Raw genomic sequence first — 22,911 nt, 5'->3', positions numbered from 1 at the left:
CTGAGCTATAGTACACACACTATTCATAGTATCCTGTATAATAATAAATATGATGTTGTTACATGATCAGTGACAGGATATAATTTTGATCTTTTTTACATAATAATAGCATTGTTTTAATGATCTAATCTAATCTAAGCCTTAGATTTATATACTGTATCATCTCCTGAAGTAGGGGCTTGACTTTTTTTATATAAGGCTTCAATGAACAGGGAATCCGTTTAACTAATATGCGAATTACTAAACAAAAGACAATTAATACTCCCAATAACTGTTGAAATCGCATTGTTTTCATCGATTTACAAAAAATCTAGAGAGAGAAAAGAGTTCTAATATAACTAGAAATTTCATTCCAAATCGTTGTAAACCTATACGAAAAAGAGCAAAAGATATTACCAACAAATTTTATCCCTTTCACTGAAGGAAATGAAAGTTTGTACTTCTGAGAATTCCTTGAAACAACAGACCGAAGAGAATTTCCATGTTAGAGGAACTATAGGCAAAAATGGACAATGGATAATTTTGAATATCATACAAGCACATGTCAATCGAATTCATGATTTTGGTCCCCTTTTATCAAGCTGTGCTAGAGGTTTTTAGTGCGGATTGACGCAGTAAATGCTCCAACGCTCATAGAATTCCTATGAGCATCATGATAAAAACCTCTAGCACAGTTTAATAAAAATAAGAAAAGGGGGGTGGGGTATATTTTACTGGTATTAATGTGAAAAAAAATTCCTGCACTGGGTTAACTATAATTTCACTTCTCTTTGGAATGCAATTAGGGGACAAAATGATTAATGCTTTTACTAAAGGTTGTGTTTTGGTTTTTGAGCTGACTTCTTGTCGCTCTTGGCAACCCAATATGTTAATTCATGTGATTAATATCTTACATGCTCTGTACTTTTACCTACAATTATTTAGTAGTTGCACTACTTTTTTCTTTCTAGCATAGCATAATACCGCTGAATGCTGATATATTGCATTATGTCTATAATCTGTGTTCAGATGCACTCTGCATTATTAACATATGCTGTATTTTATAATATGGCTGTTAATACAGTTTCACTCTATGTCAAGGGTTTGAATAACCAAATGAAATGAAACAAAGTCCCAACATATCTATCAAACGTAGCACCTGATATCTTATTCATGCAAGAAATATATTTAAATACAGCTGACTCTACGAAACTCAAAAAGACTTGGTCAATATCTTCTATATTTTCCCCTGTGAGGCAAATTAAAATGGGGTAGCTATACTTATAAGAAATAGGCAAGATTTCAAAATCATTTCTAGTACACATGACTTGCAAGGTAGATGTGCTAGTGTTACAATAAATATTAATCAACATAAACTAACAATTGTTAATATCTATGCCCCTAATCTAGCTTGACCAGGATTTTTTTAAACATATAGCCAATCATCTCCTTCAAATGCCAGACTCGCAATACATTATTGGTGGCAACTCTGGGGTTGTGGGTTCAAACCCCGCGCTGCTCCTTGTGACCCTGGGCAAGTCACTTAATCCTCCATAGCCCCAGGTACGTTAGATAGATTGTGAGCCCACCGGGACAGAGAGGGAAAATGCTTGAGTACCTGATTGTAAAAACCGCTTAGATATCCTTGATAGGCGGTATATAAAATCCTAATAAACTTGAAACTTGAGGCTCCTTTTACTAAGCTGCGATAACATTTGTAGCGCACGCAGAATTGCCGCGCGCGCTAAACCAGTGCTATGTGGCTAGAACTAATGCCAGCTCAATGCTGGCATTAGCGTCTAGCGCGTGCTAAAACTGCTATCGCAGCTTAGTAAAATGAGCCCTTAGTTCTGACTTGTTGGGGGCGCGAAACCACTACCACTGCCGAGTCACTCAGGAACTCCTTCGTCAATTGGCTCAGGGAATCCCTTAACTGCCAGTTAGGGAATCCCCTAGTGTAGGCCACGAAGGTGCCACTGGTTGACTGGGGAAACCCTTCCTCTGGCTTGAGGAATACCTTCTACTGCTGGCAAAGAAATCCCCGATGTTGGGCAGTCTGACACTGATGCAGCTAGCAAAACAAAGGAGCCTCTACCAACGGTGCAGGAGATCCCCTTCTCTTGGCAAGTAAACCACCTGGCCACCATGCAGTCAGGGCTGAATGGGCACCCTACCGCCAATTACCGCCTCTGCCTGCCTGTCACACTGCCAAGCTGTTTGTGCAGTTCTGTAGGATTTTTTGTTGTTTTGTTTAATCTGCAGCACAGAAAAAATATACTGGCTTTTTTCTCCTCAGTTTTACCACCTTTTTTTTTTTTTTTGATTGCTCCTTTATATATTATGCTGTTGTTTTTTTGCACAATATTGTCCCTTTTATACGTAATGTGGGAATTTACGCTGTTTGTAAATGTTGTTTTTAAGTGCTCTATCCTTGATTTTTAGAGGTGACATTCTTAGCATCTCTCTGAAGGAAAGTCCAACAGGAAACAATCCCATGAGAACAACAAGAGCCAAGATAAAAGTGGGATGGGTCAAAGGATTTCCACAAGGAAGGAGATGATCAATATAATCATGCAAAGCATAAATTTATACAGTCTGTCCATGAAAGTGTAAAACCTGACACAGTACTGTGTTTAGAGTACAAAACGCCTACTTCAGGGATCAAATACACACTGAATAGCAGTGATGTAGCGAGGTGAGAGGCGCCTGGGGCAGTAGTGCCCCTCCCCCACCCTCTTCTCTGCCTCCCACCTCCACAAGCTCCTTACCCGCCTCCTCCTGCCATGCGCATGCCGCTTCCCTTCCCCCATACCTCTGTAATGTTCCTGGCGCGAGCAGCAACCCCCAACCTGCTGTCGCACTAGTGTCGGCTCTTCCTCTGACATCACTTCCAAGATGGCACCCGGGGTGGAGAGCCCACCCCCACCCCCACCCCCCCTTACTATACCCCTGCTGCGCGGGTATAACTACATAAAGGGAAACACCAGTGTTCATAAGGAGACTTTGTAGACCAAAATAGTTGTATCTATTTCATACATCAGTGGTTTGCTAAGTCATTCCAGTCTCGTAATCACATATTTTGGGTTTCACACTTTTTTAGTGCTCTGTTCTTGTTTTTTAAAGATGACATTCACCATTCCATGGATCAGCTGTTTGTCACATTATTCCGATCTTGTGATTATACATCAAGATGTGCATCTTCACTGGGTCCAATCACAAATGATTGTTTCTTATTTATCCCTCCCCCCTTTTAGAAAACTGTGAAAGCGATTTTTAGCGCCGACCTGCGCTGAATGCTGTGTGCTGCTTTGACACTCATGGGAACTCTATGAACGTCAGAGCAGTGCACAGCATTCAGCTCGCTGGCGCTAAAAAACACTTTTGCGGTTTTGTAAAAGGGGGGTATGTTTGTCCAATTTATCAAATTATTGACTTTTTTGGTTTTATAGGGGTCCTTTTATTAAGGTGTGCTAACCGATTTAGCACATGATAAATGCTAAGGTGCCCATAGAATATAATGGATGCCTTAGCATTTAGCCCGCCTTAATAAAAGGACCCCTTAGTGTTTTAATACCACACGTGAGTTGATTCATTCATGAGGTATAAGAACATAAGAAGTTGCCGCTGCTGGGTCAGACCAGTGGTCTATCGTGCCCAGCAGTCCGCTCATGCGGTGGCCCCCAGGTCAAAGACCAGTTCCCTGAGACCAGCCCTACCTGCATACGTTCCGGTATAGTAGGAACTTGTTCTTTAAAATTCTTATTAATGTTCGGCATCTTATTTTTTTTGTTCCATCTATATTTTATTGCATTTTAAATAAATTTACTAAGAATAATGTTTGGAATCTTCCTATATTTTTTAATGAATATTAATGTTTGTATTTTATGTATTTTTAAAAATCTTTGTATTATAGACACTAGGATTCCTGAGGCACGATATTGCTCCATTTGTATGGTTGATATTAAATGCCCTTTTGGTTTGAAGACCTGGGCTGCTCTGCTCTTTAATTTGTGTTTGTGCAGAAATTGGCATTCCCTGTTGTAAAGGAGCCAGAAGCAGAACCCATGTTGCATAGATAAGCAAATATGGAGCTAGCGTGTGTTGAAAACCTTTATTAAACTAAACAGTAAGGCCATCAGGTCCTGGAGATGTGTTAATTGCCATGTTTTTAATAGCGTGATTTCTTCTGTAATTATATGTCCAGATATGTTCACTACACTGTTCACCAGACTCCTCCAGAGACTTGCTTGCTGCTTTACTAGGACTGGCCATAACATCTGAAGCTGTCATACAGGCAGGTATGTACTGTTTCATTCACATCTTTGATGTGTGGGAGGGGGTCGTGCTTACATCCCTCCAGTAATCATCAAAGTTTGGGCACCTTTTTGACACTTATTTGCTGTTAAAACAGGTCTAGCCCCAGATGTCCAAACTGCACCCTAGACATAGTCTTAAATGTTCGATTATGGCAGAAAAATGTCCAAGTCATAAGCCCTCCCTAGTCCTGCCCATACCACACTTCTAACACACCCCGTTGAGATTTAGACAAACCACAGATGAGCAGCATAGAAAGCCATCTACAAAAAAGGTTGAAAATAGCAAATTGGAAGGGTTTGGCGAGAAAAATGTTTATCTGCCCTTTTATGCCATGGACATTTTTCTTTTTTGAAAATGAACTCCATAGTCACATAAGTATGTGTAATTGGTCTCAGAGGATGTGAATGACTGGCTAATTAGTTGCTGCAGTAATACAATACTTGGGAGAAGAGTCAGACTTTCACCTGCTGTTTGAAGTAAACTATTCATTTAATAAAATAACACTAGGGTATTCTGCAAAACGGTGAAGTCCACAATTTACATAGAATTTGCTATTTGTGCAGAAGTGGAGGGGCATTTTCAAAACAAACGTCTAAGTCCAATTTGGACGTATGGCGCTAGACGTCCAAAGTCGGCAGTAAGAAAATGCTTATTTTTGAAAGGCAAATTACCATACATCTAGAAATTATTTTTATTTTAATCCTCTATCTGGATGTCCAGGCCATTGGGATGCCCAGACCACCAGAACGTCTATCTTTATTACACATTTTTTACCACAATTTCACTCACCTTAGAGGGCATTGCTGTGAACATCACATAAAGGGTGCCAGATAAACATCTAATCAGAACTCCCATATAGGTTATGGTGAGCCCCCCAAAACATCTTCAAAACTTACTATGCCCACCTATCTACAACCTGAATAGCCCTTATGGCTGCAGGTGGCACCTATATGGCAGTAGAGTAGGGTTTTGGTAGGCTCACATTTTCCACCATGAATGTAGTGGTTAGAGTGGCTTATGGGACTTGCTATTCCTCTCTATGGCTCACTAGCCTTCCCACCAGGCTACTTAAGACACCTATGTGCAGCTTTCCTATATCAGGTGCTGTTGTTCTGGAGACAGGAATGCATGTTTATATTCGGATCTTTGTGAATGTGAGGGGATCCGTGAGCACTGAGGAAGTGTGGGGGTGTCTTAACTTGATGCATGCAGTGGTCATCTGGTCAGTTTGGGCACCTTTGTGGCACTTAGACCCTTTTAAAAGAGGTCCAGTTCCAAACCTATAAGTTCTGTCCAGGATGTCTTGCAAAATGTTTGATTATATCGCTGCATGATGTCCATGTCTAACCCGCCCTTGAGACTGCCCACAGCCCGCCCATAATACATCTCCACCATGCCCATCTTGTTCTCGGAACGTACAGAGGCTGGAACACCTCGCTAGAAAGACGGTTTTGATTATCAGCACTTGGACGACCTGGCGATTAGGACGTCCAAGTGCTGATTTAGGATGCTTTTTGGATGTCTATGTCTTTCGATTATGGGCCCCTTAGGCTAGCCTGTGTGGGAAAATGAGAGAGTAGTTCAATAAGAGACATTGCAGTTCTCAGCTCCAATTTCTATCCATCCCCATTTATAAGCCTGTTCTCATCAGTTTGTCATACCCTCTTTTCCTTCTCCCAAGCCACCTTGCTGATGCCTAAACAGTTGCAGTTTTCCAATACCAAGTGGCCATCAATGGGCTGAGCTGAGAGAGTGGTGGGTTGAAAGGGAGGGAGAGTTGTGGCACAAATAAAGTGGGAGTTATGAGAGACAGAATGTGGTAAAACAAGGTAGGCGGCATGTGGGGTTGAGAGAGACTGGTGAGGATATGATGTCATTAGCATACACTGGTTAGCAGTGTCAGAGCCCCATGTGGGAACATAGTTGATAGTTCTCCTTCAGTCCCCTTAGATCCAAAGTGGTCCCCACTTAAATATGAGCAAAGTTCACTGCTTTGGTTTGTCAGTTTGCCCTATTATGTCTTCTAGGTTCACAGAGTTTTGTTTCAGTTTTTCTGAATTGCAGTGGCATCGCCATAGGTAGGTCTGGGTCCCTCTACTTTTGCCATAGCTGCCCTCCCCCCCCCCCCCAGCAGCTGGGTACATCATGCTGTTGCTGGTGGGAATTTCCATGCCTCTCCAGTTGAAGAAATCCAAAGCCCATCCAGGTGAGAAGTACAGAAGTGCAGCAGTCACTGGCAGCATTGAGCTCCTGATGCTAGCACTGCAAACACGTTCACTATCAGGAAATGTTCCCACAAGAACTAATCTCACAAGACTGCTGCACTTCTTCACTTTTCAGCAGGACTTGGGGATCCCTGCTAGTTAAAGCTTTTTTTTCCCATTTATTGTTGGTGGGGAGGAGAGGGGAGAAGAAAAGCAACTGACAGGTCCTGGGAGAGGCAAACGGGTTGCTCGGTACCTAGTGCTCATCCATGTTAACCTTTGCTCTCCCCTCTTAATAAATGTTTTAGATCTGCTGATGCCACTGATGACTTGTCTTCATTAGATCCATTTCTGGCTTGGGTAACTCCTTTACATCTTCCTCAGTAAAGACTGAAGCATAGAATTAATTAAATTCTCATTATGGCCCTTTCCTAAACACTCCTTTTACCCCTTGATTCCCTGACAGACTTCTTGCTTTGAATATACATGTACTATATGTTCAAATTTTTTATTCTAAGTTTTTGTCTCTATGGCAAATTTCTTTTCAGATTCTCTTTTTGCATGCCTTATCAATGCTAGACATCTAGCATGTTAGTGCTTATGTTGGGGGGTGTTTTTTTTTTTTTTTTTACTTTAATTTAGATAATTTTCCATTTTTTTTGAAAGATGTTCTTTTGGCTATAATATTTTTTTTCACCTGGTCTGGGTTTCCAAGGTGGTATTTTTAAACAATGTTCTTGCCTAATGTAAATTAACTTTTGTAGCTGTTCCTTTTTCTTTCTTTCGCTTATTTGTTTTTACCATTTCCTTCATTTTATCATAATTTCCCTTTTGAAAGTTAAATGCTAGAGCAGATTTCCTTAGTAGATCTAGTTGGACAGTTGCACCTCACCTGCCCAGCTGAGTCCACCAGCTGTATGCTCTCTTTCTATTTTGAATGGCATTTGGAGACAACGTTTCAGCCATCATGATCTTGACAACTGAAACAATAATTTACAGGCTTCTTTTACAAAGCCGCACTGGCAGGAATTCTATGAGCGCCTTGTAAACGCCTTACTACACTTGTAGGAAAGGTGGCTTATTAAACGAAATAAACTTTACTGTCACTTTTATCATACCACCATCAACTGGACTTCTTACAAAGGTTCAATAAAGTGGTGCTAGAAAAGGTTCAAAGAAGAGCGACCAAGTTGGTAAAGGGGATGGAACTTCTCTCGTATGAGGAAAGACTAAAACGGTTAGGGCTCTTCAGCTTGGAAAAGAGACAGCTGAGGGGAGATATGATTGAAGTCTACAAAATCCTGAGTGGAGTAGAACAGGCTCCATCAAAATTTACAAAGACTAGGGGACACTCAATGAAGAAGTTACAGGGAAATACTTTTAAAACCAATAGGAGGAAAGTTTTTTTTCCACTCAGAGAATAGTTAAGCTCTGGAACGCGTTGCCAGAGGATGTGGTAAGAGCGGATAGCGTAGCTGGTTTTTACGAAGGTTTGTACAATTTCCTGGAGGAAAAATCTAGTCTGTTATTGAGCATGACAAGGAGGAAGCCACTGCTTGCCCTGTATCGGTAACATGGAATATTGCTACTCCTTGGGTTTTGGCCAGGTACTATCGTGTTTCCCCGAAAATAAGCTCTAACATGATTTTCGGGGTAGGTCTTAATATAAGCCCTACTCCCACAATAAGCCCTAGTCTGGACAGAAGTGGCGGTGCCGTTGCCTCGGTCTTCCATGCCAGCTGAGGAGAAAGACCGTGTGCAGTCCTTCGTTGTTCTTTGCCTAGATTGGTTCCCAGTGTTTGGGGTAGCATCTAAATAACATCCCCCCCAGCAGGGACAGCAGGAGGAGGCTGTGGGGGAATGGCTGGAGGCTTGTGCTCATTGCCTCGGAACTCCAACCTGAGGCGCGCGCTTTCTCCTTCCCACAGGAGTTAAAGAAGAAACAAGATGGCTGGTGAGGATGACTGCCAGTGTTCTTCCCCTTTAAGAGTCAGAGGCGACTGGTAACAGTCAGCTCTAGCTGGGCTTGGAGCAAGGCTGAATGATAGGCAGTTGACCCCCCATTGTCCCGCCCCAGCAGGAGGAGAGCGCAGGATCGACCCAGACCCCCTCCTTCCTCCACAAATTCCGCCCCCCAGTCCATAAACTGTGCTGCGCTAAGCACTTTGTCAGCTCGGGAGGCAACGCAAGGGACATTGGGGGCAAATTTTTCCTCCTTCCCTGTCACTTAAATGTTCAGAACATTAAAACAAAAATAATGTATATATTTGGAAATAATATATTGTATTTATGATCAAGCTGGTGGAGTGGCCCTTTTTTTTTTTTTTTTTACCTTTGCCTTTATTTTGTTTTTCTGATGGAGAGGATAGTAAGCTCCAGTGCACTGCTTAAACTGGGGGAAGAAATCTGGTTTGGTTGCTGGACCTACCCCGAAAATAAGACCAAGTGCGGTTTTTTTGGGGAAACACAGTAGTGACCTGGATTGGCCACAGTGAGAAGGGCTTGGTGGATCATTTGTCTGACCTAGTAAGGCTATTCTTATGTTCTTCTTATCTGATGTTGCAGATACCTTGAAAGTGATACATAATTCTGTATTTTTATCTTGCTTCAACCAGCCATGCCATTAATTAAGCAGACACAAAATTCTTTGCACTATTGTGTTATGGAATCTCATTCCACATATGCTATTATAGGACAAGTGTCCTGTTTATTGTTTTGTTCAATCTTAGCTAGTTAAAGTGATGGATTAATCATCTTATTTCTAGTTTCATATTACTACACCATCTATTAGTGAACTATGCACCCATGAACTTCATTGTAGTTCCCAAAATTTAAAACTTCAGTGCCTTTCTTGTCTTATATTGTATTATGTATATACAAATTTTTTAAAAAAATAAATCAATAAGTGTATATTATCCTCAGGCTACAGAGCTGGGCCACTTTCCTACTGGTGTTCCCTGCTCTAAAACGTGCGATTCCCGTTATTCACGGCAAGTCTCGGGGTGGGCTAATAAATATCGTCACTGGGACAGTGTAAGAGACTATTTGACATGAGCCTTATGAGCTCTCGGCGGGGGGTGCACGCGCTGCTCACTGCCAGCCCCAAAATGGCCACCCCGTTTGACGCGCGAGCCGGGTGGGCGTCTTCGCTCCCTCCCCTGTGGTTGTGCAGGCGAGCCCCCCCTGTGCCGCCCCGATTCTGCGCACCGAGCCCTTCCGGCCCTCGCGCCTTCTGGTTCCGGTGGCCGAGGCTGGCGCGCTCGGGAGCCCGAAGCCGCCGGGTGATGCCCGCGCATTGGTCCGCGCGCACGGAGCCGCCGCCGTCTCACAGCCCGGGCCCCCGTTGAGGGGCTGAGCATCCTTCGAGACACAGAAAACCCTCCCACCAGGAACATGGCTTCCTCTCTAGCCAGTCACCCCCAGCGTACCGAAGTGAGCTGCGACGCGAGTGGCGACGGCGGCACCGTGACGGTGAAGATCCAGGCGAGCAAAGCGAGCGGCCAGGGCTCAGCCAAGCGCTGCAAGTACAGCATCTCGTCGAGCGGCAGCTCCGCCGAGTCGGCGGCGCGGAGGGCCGGGGGCGGCGGCGGAGGGGGGCGCCGGCACCGGCGGCTGCCGCAGCTCTTCGAACGGGCCAGCTCGAAGTGGTGGGACCCGCGCTTCGACTCCAGCAACCTGGAAGAGGCTTGCGCCGAGCGCTGCCTGCCGCAGACCCAGCGCCGGTTCCGCTACGCTCTCTTCTACATGGCCGTCTCGTGCCTGCTCTGGAGCATCTACTTGGGCGTCCAGATGCGCTCCCGCTGGCTGGGCTACTTGGTTCCCATCTCGGGCTTCCTGCTCGCTTGCTCGGGCTGCTTCGCTTTCACCTTCAGCCGCCTGTACGCCCGGCACTGCGCCTGGCTCTCGCTGCTCGTCACCCTCATGGTCTTCGCCCTGACTCTTTCCTCTCAGCTGCAGGTTTGGAGCCCCGTCTCCGGCCGGGAGCTGCTCAATCGGACTTCCTCGGCCAATTCCACTTGCCTGTCTCCGGTGGGCAGCTTCTCTCTCTGCGTGGAGGTGCTCTTGCTGCTCTACGGCGTCATGCACTTGCCCTTGTATCTGAGCCTCTTCCTGGGCATCACCTATTCGGTGCTCTTCGAAACCCTGGGCTACCAGTTCCACGACCCGGACTGCTTCCCCCCTCTGGGGAGCGGAGCCATCCATTGGCAGCTGCTGAGCAAAGCTCTGCTCCACACCTGCGTGCACGCCATCGGCATCCACTTGTTCATCATGTCCGAGGTGCGCTCCAGGAGCACGTTCCTGAAAGTGGGGCAGTCGATTATGCACGGCAAGGACCTGGAGGTGGAGAAGGCTCTGAAGGAGAGGATGATCCATTCGGTCATGCCGCGGATCATCGCCGACGACCTGATGAAGCCGGGGGACGACGAGAGCGAGAACTCGGTGAAACGCCACTCCACCTCCAGCCCCAAGAGCAGGAAGAAGAAAGCGTCCATCCAGAAGACCCCCATCATCTTTCGGCCTTTCAAGATGCAGCGGATCGAGCAGGTGAGCATCCTGTTCGCCGACATCGTGGGCTTCACCAAAATGAGTGCCAACAAGTCCGCCCACGCGCTCGTGGGTCTCCTCAATGACCTTTTCGGCCGCTTTGACCGCCTCTGCGAGGACACCAAGTGCGAGAAGATCAGCACTTTGGGCGACTGCTATTACTGTGTGGCCGGCTGCCCGGAGCCCCGGCAGGACCACGCTCACTGCTGCATCGAGATGGGCCTAGGCATGATCGCGGCCATCGAGCAGTTCTGCCAGGAGAAGAAGGAGATGGTGAACATGCGTGTCGGGGTGCACACGGGCACCGTGCTCTGCGGCATCCTGGGCATGAGGAGGTTCAAGTTCGACGTGTGGTCCAATGATGTCAACCTGGCTAACCTCATGGAGCAGCTGGGGGTGGCGGGCAAGGTGCACATTTCGGAGGCCACGGCCAGATATTTGGATGACCGTTACGAGATGGAGGATAGTCAAGTGGTGGAGCGCGTTGGACCAGTGGTGGTTGCAGACCAGTTAAAAGGTAGGGTGAGTTTTTCGCAATTAGTGGTTCTGTATTGTGTGTTAACCCCTACCTCTCTCCTATGCGAAATCCATTTTTTAAATAGGGTTCCAATCAATTTAAAAGAGAATTGAGTGCTTTATGTGATGGTCCCGTAGGCTCTGAGCTTGTAAAAAATGTCTGCAGAGGATCTGCAAGCTATAATAAGTGTTTAAGTTTTTCCATTCATTGAACCCACTCTGAATAGCCTGCTTTAATTTAATTTAATAAGACATCAGGCCCCCCCCAGTGGTACAAATTAATTTCAGAATTTTTAAATAAGAAGCCAAAAAATAGTCATAGAGACATTTGGAGCATCGAGATAAAAAAGTATATTTCTGTAGCTCCATGGCCACGAATTTGGACTTGGAGGTTGAAATGTACAGCGTCAGCATCTATGAGACATACATGGCTATTTTTATTACATAGGATTTTTTGAACCCCAGTTCGATTACAAAAACTAAGTCTAATAGATGCTGGCATTGCCATATTAATATAGGGACTCTGGATCATCTGTTATATTTTTGTCCATTGATACTTGATTTCTGGAGGTCAGTTTGGGGACAAATAAATCTTATTCTTGAGTCATCTATTCCCTTAACTTATGAAGCCATAAGTGGGATGTTTGGGGTTTAGTAATTCATTTAATAAAGTGACTGCATTTGTTACCTCGCAGGAATGGTCATGTATTTCTCCTTTTCTTAGATATCCTTACACATCCAGGGTGGGTGGGGGGAGGGAAGTGTATTTTGAGGATTAAAATGACTTAATTATAATATTGTAGTCACATAATATGTTTTATTGTATTAATAATTGGGAGGAGGGTGGGAGAAAATGATTGTTTAATGTATTACTTGTGTAATTAATAGTGCATTTTATGCATTATTTTATGATCAATTATTTGTATTGCACTGTCAAAGTTTGAAAATCAATAGAGATTTAAAAAAAGAAATGTCTGGAGAGACTGCTGTGTTAGGACATTTGCTGATGTGTTGAAACTGATAACCTCAGGCGTTCATGGACTCCAAATAATAGTAAACCATTTAGTTAGTACATCTGGCCAAAGTATGACTATTTGCCAGGAGATGTGCATTTAAAAGGAGAAAAAGAACCCCCACACACACTTCCTTATGTGGTATAGATGCAGAGGAGAGAGGGTAATTTCTGGGGTATTGCTTTCTGCAGTTCTTACATTCCTTGGTGGAAAGTTCACCATTTAAGCTACTGGCAGGTTTTAACTGGTAAAGCTGTTAAAGCCTTCAGGGAAGAGCTAGCAGTTTGTTTATTTAAACTCTTACCTTTTGATTCTCTTGCAGCTTCAGACATAATGTATGTTCCCCATTGTTGTTGAAATACACTCCATGTTAATTGTATTGTAATGATCAGCAAGACTTTAACATGTGACTTCCATTGTCACTATAAGCTGTGGTGTGCTCTGATTTGAATCTGCTGCTTTTCCACAAAAGCACCTAGTTAAGCTTCTTAGCCAATCGTCTATCCAACAATACTCTATGGCTTGCTTCTATGAACAGATTATTGCCAAGGAAGCAGTGTTTATAACTGAGAAATTAACGCTAGATAATAACTGATTTACTTATTACTATGGTTAGTTTGAAAGATACAGTACATAGCCCTTTTTATATAGGACAATCCTTTGCTAAATCTAATTTACAATTTGTAAACCTTTTAAAGTGGGTACATTTTCTTTTCTGTTTGGATATAATTTCACCCATCTTGTGTACAGTGGAGTTGCATACTGTACAAAGCAGACAAGCTGAGTTGATGAGAATGTTTGGAAATTTACTAAGTGTTGTTTTTTTTGTGTTTTAAAGTATTTACAAAATTAGTGTGGGTAGTTTGAGGGATGACACTTTTATCCTTTTTATACATGGACCCAGTGGCTTATCTAGTATATTTGTCACATGGGGCCGATCATTTTTTTCCTTCACTATATAAAAAAATTATTTTTAGTAATAATCTACGAATCACACAAGGGTGTACCTACGAAAAGGCAGCATCTAGTGTTTAAGAACATCAATACACCCATTGTAAAACTAAATAAGCCGGGTTAATACAGATTGATTCTATAATATAGATCAATCCTACACAGTCTATGCTAACAGAAAATCATATCTTTTTCATACACACAGATATACCCTTGCCTGGTATAGAATAAGTAATCACAAACTAAAAATAGAAATATGTAGACAGAAGTTAAACTGAACCACTAAGAAGTCAGACTTTGCATACAATACAACACCACGGAAACAGTGATATGTTCCCTAATACTGTGCAAAATATAAACACTGGATTTTACAAAGCTGTAGTAGAGGTTTCTACTGCGGGATGGTGAGGTAAATGCTCCAACACTTATAGAATTCCTATGAGCACTGGAGCATTTACCTTGTCGGGCCACGGTAGAAACCTGTACTGCAGCTTTGTAAAAGGAGCCCAAAGACAGCAGATGCAAATTTGAGAACACTGAAAAATACCAATCACCACTTTACAAATTAACAAACACTATAGAAATAAAGCAAAAAAAAAAAAAAGAAAAATAAGAAAATACCATTTTATTGGACTAATCCATTTTTCAATTAGCTTTCAGAGGCCAAAACCTCCTCCTTCAAGTCAGTACAGTATACTGCTGTTACCTATCCTGTCCTGATCTGAGGAATGGGGTTTTGGTCTCTGAAAGTTAGTAAAAAAAATGTATTAAAATTAGTCTAATAAAAAGATTACCTTATTTCCATTTTCTATTTATAAATGTTTATCAATACAGCTATAATACTATTTTAAATCAACAAAAAAAATTGTTTCTGCCTTCTGCTTTCCTCATCTTCTTTTCACTCTCCTTTTCATCCAGCATCTGCCTTCTTTCTCTTCCTTTCCATCCACTGTCTGCTCTCTTCCCCTTCAATATGGCATCTTTCCTCTTGCTTTGACCCTTCCATGAACTGTCTATCATGTGCCTCACCCCATGATCTGACATCTTTGTCTCCTTCCCTTTCCCCCATGCCCTGGCTTCTCTCTAGTCTTCTTCCCTTCTATCGCTCCTTCTCCCTTCATGCACTGGCATCTCCTTCCTTTCCCTCCTTTCCTTCCTGATGGTCTGACATCTCTGTCTCCTTCCCTCCTCTACCATGCCCTAGCATCTCTCTCCACTCCCTCCCTTCCATGTCTCCTCTCCCTCCATGCTCTGGCATTTTCTCTCCTTCCTTTCCCTCCCCCATGGTCTAGCATCACTTTCTCCTCTCCCTTCCCTTCCTTCACCCTCTCCCCCCAATTGGATGACTTTCTTCTTTACCCCTCTCTCTCTTCCTCCCTCCAGTTGGGTGCAGCATTTCTCTACCCTCCCGATGGGTACCTCTGACTCATCATCGGCAGCCTTCACAACTTGCTGCTTTGCCATTGTCGGGCCTTCCTCTCTGTCGGATCCCGACTACTTCCTGATTCTGCAAAGGCAGAACTTGGCAGAGTGGAAGGCCCAACACCAGCAGAGCAGTGAGTTGTGAAGGCTGCTGCTGCCGGAAGGGCAAGTTCCCAGGCCATGAATCCACCCCAGGAGCATTCCATGGAACTAACTAGCTATCTCTTATATCCCAGCATTATTTGGCAATGAATATGTATATGAGGTGTACAGTATATAGAGGTGTACGGTAGCTAGTATTTGGTATTTCCTTCATACTATACTATGAAAGTGACTGAAGTTATTTTGGCTGATCTCTACTATCAATAGTTTGAAGTCTTTTGAATTCTTATGAATAATGTACAGTATATATAAAAACAATGAAAGGGAAATATTTTATCAGTGATTATTCTGGGGACATGTTAATTAAAGTTTGAATAAGCCTTCTTTATTGTGGGCCTAATGTTGGATAGTTGATTAGAAATCATTTTACTTGTAGGCATATCTGCTGGAGATGTCCTGACATCTTAGAGTAATGTGCACGTAATCTTTGCATGCAACTCTTATGAAGATGTTTAAAACAAGTGAGAGAATATTGGTCTTTTGTTCTAAAAGATGTATTATGTTCTGGGAACTCCCTTGTTCTAATAGTGAAATGGCTGCCTTTTATGTGTTAGTCAGTAATAAAAGTAATATCAGCTCTTATTGTAATCACCTTTGACAGGACAATGATGACCACAGTTGTCTCATGTGATGAGGAGAATCTTGTAGATTTTTGGCTCCTATAAGCTACTGTATTTCCAGCAGTTTAAGCAAATTTTGATAATGGATAAATGATGTGGGTTTTGCTCGGAAAGAGACTTGTATACCACCTTTTTGTAGTTATACAACCACATTCAAAGCAGTTTACCTACAGGTACTTCAAGCATTTTCCCTCTCTGTCCTGATGGGCTCACAATCTATCTAATGTACATGGGGCAGTGAAAGATTAAGTAACTGGCCCAGAGTCACAGGGAGCAGTGTGAGGTTTGAACCCACAACTTCAGGGTGCTGAGGCTGTAGCTCTAACCACTGCACCACACTTTCTTTTAGGGCCCCTTCTACAAAGTTGTGGTAGTGATTCTCCCATGGCAAATGCACCAAAGCCCATAGGAATTGAATGGGCTTTGGTGCATTTGCTGTGGAAGAATCACTACAGGGGCTTTGTAAAGGGAGCCTTTAATTTGTAAAGGAAACAAAATTGCTTCTTATTTGTGCTCTGAGAAGTGTTCTTCTAGGAGAGTCCTTTTCAGCAGGCTTGCTTTGAAATTACTGTGAACTATTTCTGCATTCCGGCCTAAATATTCAGAACAACCCTATCTCCTTCTGGCTTTTGATATTTGCTTGAAATCTGAATCACTGTTCATTCTGTAGTGGGCTTGCCTTTTGAATGTGAATGTATCAAGTCTGGTACAATTCTCATGTCGATACATTTTTTAGCAGGGGGTGTCCAACCTTTTGGCTTCCCTGGGCCGCATTGGAAGAAAATTTTTTTTCTGGAGCCGCACAGACAATAACACTAGCTGATGAGCAAAAAAAAGATTGAGCAGGTCCCAAATTTGCAATCACTAATACAGAAGATGTACGTATCTAATAATAAACCTTCATATAGTCTGTATCAGAAAGATTTTTCCAACACATGGTGGAATACATTTTGTCTGACAGCTAAATATGAAAGGGCTAATGCAGAAAAATCTAATACTTTCAGTTCCTATTATAATACTTGGGAGCCATTATTTTCATATTGTAATACAACATATTGAAACTGTTCTTTGGTATTAATAGCACTATGTAGATTGCATCTCTTGAACAATCTTGTCAAGTATTACTTATTATTATACTTTTCACATATTGTGTATGAAGCTCATTTCAGTCTTATACTATGTATGTAATATACTATCTGATGTGGTGGTTTTATTTGTCTCTATGCCTGTACTCGCTCGAGGAACGTAGGGAGAGAGAAGACATGATCGAGATGTTTAAGTATATTACCGGCCGTATCGAGATGGAAGAAGAGATTCTCTTTCTCAAAGGACCCTCAGCCACAAGAGGGCATCCGCTCAAACTCAGGGGCGGGAAATTTCATGGCGACACCAGGAAATATTTCTTCACCGAGAGAGTGGTTGATCCTTGGAATGAGCTCCCGGTGCAGGTGATCGAGGCAAACAGCGTGCAAGAATTTAAGAGCAAATGGGATGCCCATGTGGGATCCCTTAGAGGGTTAAGCCAAGGGAACCTGTCACCAGGAGTGGGATCCCTAGGATAGTAGACTTGGGGGTGGGTCAACAAAGTGACTGGAGGAGAAGGGTAACATGAGCATAACAGCCCAGTTTGAAGGATGGTTATGAAGGTTATTCAATTATTTTATTCTGTATGACACTCGTTAAGGAGATAAGTGTGTGTGCTGCATTGTGACAGCCAGTCAGTGGTGTACCTAGGGTATGTGGCACCTGGGGCCTATCACTTTTGAATACTTCCATGTATAAAAAGGGATTGGAGGAGCATCCCCCTAGGAGCTGCACCTGGGTATGCCATTGCCTGATGAAGGGGATTTTGGTGTCCAAAAGTTAGTAAAAAATATATTAAGTTAATATTTTTAATGGACTAATTTTATTTCCATTTTCTATTCATAAATATTTATCAATACAGCTACAATACTCCTTTATTCTAAAGCAAAAAAAAAAAAATCACTTTTCTACCTTTTGTCATCTCGCTTTCCTCATCTTCACTCTCCATCCAGTGTCTGCCCTCTTTCTCTGTCCCTTCCATTTTTCTCTTTCTCTCCACTTCCTCCCCCATGCTCTTGACATCTTTCCCATCTCCTTTCCTTCCCACCCCAATTCACCCCATGGTCTGGCATCTGCTTCCTTTCTCCCATGCCCTAAGATCTCTCTCCCTCTCCCTCCATGCTCTGGCATCTCCTTTCCTTCCTTCCTGATGGTCTGGCATCTCAGTTTCCCTCCCTCCCCCCTCTATGCTCTGGTATCGCTTCTCTTTCCTTTCTCTCCCTCCCTCATTTCTCCTTGGTCTGGTTGATATCTTTCTTCTTCCCTTCCCCCATGCCCTGGCATCTCTTCTCCTCTATGGCCTGGCATCTCCTTTCCCTCCCCATGATCTGGCATCTCTTTCGTCTCCTTTGATCTTTCTTCTCCCTACTTCTCTCTCTCGTCCCAATTGGGTGCAGCATTTCTCTCACCCTCCCTCTCTTTGTCAACTTCCAGTTGTCAGTACAACGTTTGCAATTCGCTGCTCTTGCCGGTGTCGGGCCTTCCTCTTTGCCGGGTCCCGCCTACTTCCTGTTTCCATGAAGGTAGGACCTGGCAGAGAGAAAGGCTCGACACTGGCAAGAGCAGTGAATTGTGAATGTTGCTGGGAAAGAAGTTCTTGATGCTGGCACCAGCCCTCAGAGGAGTCGTTGGAGCACCCCCTTATGGGCTGCACCCAGGGTGGACCGCCCCCCTTGGTACGCCACTATAGTCAGTGACATTTATCTTTACAGCATGGGTTTTTTTTTTTTTTTGGGGGGGGGGGTAAGTATTACACACAACAGAAACCCCACAGATTTGCTTAAACAGCATTTTCCATTTCATTATTGATTAATTGCCATTCACAATAAACATCATAGAGCTTTACATTTTCATCCTGTAATCCACATGACTGAAGGATGCAGAAATTGGGTTTACTTTGGACTAGTGTATACAGCAGTTCATGACACTTGCTCTTTCCATTTTAGTGAACTTGGCAGGGTAGGCACTTGTCTCTGTTCAAAGGGTGGTATCACTGAGAACAAATTGGAAAGAGGTAAATCAGTTCAAGGCTTGTAGTCTGAATTTTGGGGATAGGTTGTTTGACAGATTTTTTTTTTCTTTGTACACTGTAGCTTAACAAACAAACTGTTAAGATTCTTCAAATTGGAAAAAAGAAAGGGTTATGTAAACTTCTCCAATAATGAGGCTAAATAACTTGTAACGTAAGTAAGCAGAGGTAATGAACTGCATTTAAGTAAAGCAGCTAAGGAAAATATTTATTTTTTAGGGCTTCTTCATTACTTTCTTTCAGTCTTTTGCCCAGGGCTTGTTTTGAACTGTTGTTGATAGTAATGCTTTGTTGCTTGCCTGGGACATGTTCCAGTAGCTTATCTCACACTTTAAGTGGTAAGCTGTAATGCAGCCTCTTCTGCCAAGTGAGTTTTCTAAAGCCTCTCTTCAGATCATGGAATGTGTCAATTGGAGAAAATGTTTAGAAGCACTAGATGTATCTATTGCACTGATTTGTTAACCTCTTCCAAACTATGGTATTTGGAAAAGGGCTCTTGAGTTATTCATGAGCTAGAAAAAGTGTTAATACTTCCATCTTGCTATGGAAGCATCTTTAGTACAACATAATTTTTTTTTTGTTTTCTTCTTCTCCTCCCCTGAACTAATATACACTCACAACAGTAGCACAGTTTTACTGTTTGCAGTACTTGTATTTTTGTAGTGAGCCTCTGACGGGATTACAGAGGAAGCAGGATGAAGACCAAAGCAAAACCCCTGGTGGTAGTGAATGAAGACCTTTGTAGTATCTTACTCAATATGACGTTGCCCTATGGCAGTGAGTGAGGCTTAAAGTTATGATGTGAAAAAGTGAGCCAAGTAGAAAAAAATATTACATCGGGGGGTGGAGGTGGTGATTATTTTCTCTAAAATATTCTATGCTGAAAATTTAAAATTCTGGGAGTCAAAATGATTTAACTGGGCAGATGTTCCTGCTTGGTTAAATCACCTAGGCCAGCTCTGCTGCTAAATATCAGCTGTAGCACTATTTGATTAGTTCTGGAGTGGTCCAGGGTTGGAGCAAGGGCCTGCCTGGTTAGTGGTGATTTGCAGTCTGATAACCAGGTAAGTGCTTTGATAAAATTAGGACAGCAGAAAGGCTGTCCTAACTTCTTCTGCTTAGTTATTCAAGCACCAGTCTGAATATTGACCAGCATGCTAATAACCGCCAATGGCCGCTCATGATGTAGATCTTTACTGCTGGTTCCCAATTTAGACCCAGCACTAAATATCTGGGTTTAATCTGATCTACAGTATTATGTTAAAGGCTTTGAAGAGAGGTTGGGAATTGAGGGGGTGGGATAAACTATGCTTTCCTGGATATAACTGGATATACTAGGTACAGTATGTCAAAGAGTTCGGCATATAAAAGAAAGTGTCAAAATCTAGTGAAAAGGTAGATGAGAAGTACATTCTATTGAAACATAAATACATTAGTGGGAACCCTGGTGAAAAGAAGAGGCAGTGTAATTACATCCATTTTGTATTTCTTCCCGTTGGGCTAAATTACAGATAAGTCACTAAGAAACATCTGTACTTAAGGCAAAAACTTCCCTCTCAGATAACACCAAACTGACATCATATCCCAAATCTATCTGGTGTTGGTCCCCAAATCATGGAAAATAGCATAACTATAAATAATACAGAGCAGAACGAGGAAATCTAGCAATGTGGTTACATTTACCACCACAGTAAGGAAAATGAATAAGAACTAGATCTGAATTAAATATAAGAATTGCCCTACTGGGTCAACCCCCATCCCCTCGTATCCCCCCCTTCCCCAAAACAAACACAAAAGTCCATGACGCCAGTATATATCCTATTTTCTATCAATCTCTTGGAGCTTAGGGCGATTTGATTGGCCCTGCAGGAGATTGCTCAGTTCCTCAGGTCTTCTCTGGTGTGGGTATTTTTGAACAGTGCCACAGTGGTGGCATATGTCAACAAGCAGGGCGGGACTTACAGCCAGCAGCTGACGACCAAAGCAGCCCTCCTAATGATGTGGGCAGAGAAGCATCTAGTACTTTGTTTATTGGCAACCTGTGCAAGGTCGTTGAATGTGCAGGCAGATTTTCTTAGTCACAATGCTCTGGATCTGGCGGACTGGGAGCTGTTGGAGGAAGCATTCCAGCTGATTGATCATTGTTGGGGGTCTTCCAGGATTCATCTTGATGGCTACTGGATGCAATGCCAAGGTCACCTTCTTATTCACCGGAAGGAGCCTGGCAATATGGGTCTGGATGCAGTTCTTTTGCCCTGGCTGTCGGACTCTTTTCTGTACGTGTTTTCTCCATGGCCGATAGTGGGTCGGGTCCTCAGGAGAATTGTTTCTTATTTCAGTCCAGTCATTTTGATGCCTCTGGATTGGTCCTGAAGGCCCTGGTACATGGACCTGATTCGGCTGCTGGATGGTCAGCCCCTCAGGCGGAGGTTGCTTCGCCAAGGGCCCAGTACTGATGGAGGATCCTTCCCACTTTGTTCTTATGCTTGGCCCTTGAGATATCAAAGTTGAGGTGCAAGGGCTACTCTGATTCGGTCATTTCTATGTTGCTCCAAGTTGGCCACTGTTCACTTTTGAGGCCTGATGTTTGGAGGAAGCAGTGTCTCTACTTTTGACTTCTGTTCCTCAAATTCTGTCTTTCCTCCAGGTAGGTCTGGATAAGGGCCTGGTATGGGTTCGCTGAAGGTTCAGGTGGCAGCTTTTGGCCTACTTTAGGGGTTGAGAGCAGAGGATGTCCTTGGTGGCTCATCCGGATGTTGTCCAGTTCTGGAAAGGGTGAGCCGCCTTTGGTCCCCCTCTCAGACCTGTTTGTCCAGATTGGAATCTCAATTTGGTGCCTTGCACCTTGTAGAAGTCTCCCTTCGAGCCTTTGAGAAAAGCTAAGGTAAAGGATCTAATTCTAACTCTTAACAGTCTCAGAATGCCGCCTCATTCACTACTTCCATGCAGAGTTGGTTCATCTTCCCTTGTCAATCATAACTCAACATTCACTCAACCCTCCTGCCACTTCTCTCCATCAACTTCACTGCGGGGACAAGGCCATTCACCGCTTCACGGGGTGGTGAATGGCCTTGTCCTCGTACTCTTGGCAACTCGCTCTATACTTACTGCATCACTCCTGCCCACTGTTACTCATAAGTATTTAAATTTACTCACTCATAATCCAACCCACAGCTCACTCATTCACATAACCCCCCCCCCCCAACACAGTCATATAGTTCTTTAACAGAACTTGCTTTTTTCAATACTTATTGCATTTGTGAATGTTTTGCTTTTCTGGTCCTGGTCACTAGAAAACTGCCAGGTCTCAGTAAATTCAGTTCACTGCTTCAGACAACACAGTTCTTCTAATCTATTTATATTTCCAAATGTAAACAAGCTTAACATGTTTTTAAAGTATAGAGATCCAAATTTCACAAATAGGAATCTTTGGATGGTGGCACTAAAAATACAAATATCCTCTTAAAACAAAGAAATAGCATATTCCTTAGCAAGAGTAGCAGATGAATCCAGAGACTAGTGGGATAGCACACATCTACCAGCAAATGGAGATATAGATACCGATTAACAGGTGTCCCTCTTGGATGTAACTGCTCCTGTTTCTCAGTATTCTATATCTCCAGCAGGCGGATGGTTGCAGTTCTACTGGCTCCTGAATTTTTTTTTTTGATGTGTTTGCTCAATTTTGGCTCCTGTTGAGAGTGCTTTTCAGTGAGCAAGGGGTGTTTGGCTGAGTGGTGCTGACTTTGGGGGTTACACCTGGCCCCCCTAGGTCCTTGCCCCACCCTCCCTTCAGTGGAAGTGAGGTGGTATAGAGTCTCTTATTATTCTTCTTTCCCATGTAAAAAAAAAAAAGATCAGAGATCGACTTGTGTGTAGCAGTGAGATATACTTTGTTTATACAGACTGCAACTATCACTTCTGCCTCAGGTTTCTACTGTCGGGTAAGCAGTGTTGATTTTATTTGGGTCTGACTAGAGTTGAATGTTTTGTAGTGCCATTCAGGTCTGGGTGGCTATTTATGGCGGCAGAGGCAGTTAAAAGGTGTTCGCGCCATGGGAAGCGCAGAA

General features: G+C 43.2%; 1 protein-coding gene across 4 annotated transcripts in view; it reads left to right on the top strand.

The window, feature by feature from the left end:
• Positions 1 to 9,635: 9,635 nt before the first annotated feature.
• The window catches only part of ADCY9 (adenylate cyclase 9), a 256,639-nt gene continuing 243,363 nt past the window's right edge, over positions 9,636 to 22,911 (top strand). The window contains exon 1 of one of the 4 annotated variants that reach the window (XM_033964019.1): positions 9,636 to 11,562. In XM_033964019.1, coding sequence (XP_033819910.1) covers positions 9,894 to 11,562 — 1,669 coding nt within the window. In that variant the 5' untranslated portion in view covers positions 9,636 to 9,893. The remainder of the gene's footprint in view (positions 11,563 to 22,911) is intronic. The other 3 variants (XM_033964016.1, XM_033964017.1, XM_033964018.1) reach the window with 3 other exon arrangements.

Source organism: Geotrypetes seraphini, chromosome 11, assembly GCF_902459505.1.
Source record: "Geotrypetes seraphini chromosome 11, aGeoSer1.1, whole genome shotgun sequence".
Classification (NCBI taxonomy): domain Eukaryota; kingdom Metazoa; phylum Chordata; class Amphibia; order Gymnophiona; family Dermophiidae; genus Geotrypetes; species Geotrypetes seraphini.
This window is presented reverse-complemented; position numbering and strand designations above follow the sequence as displayed.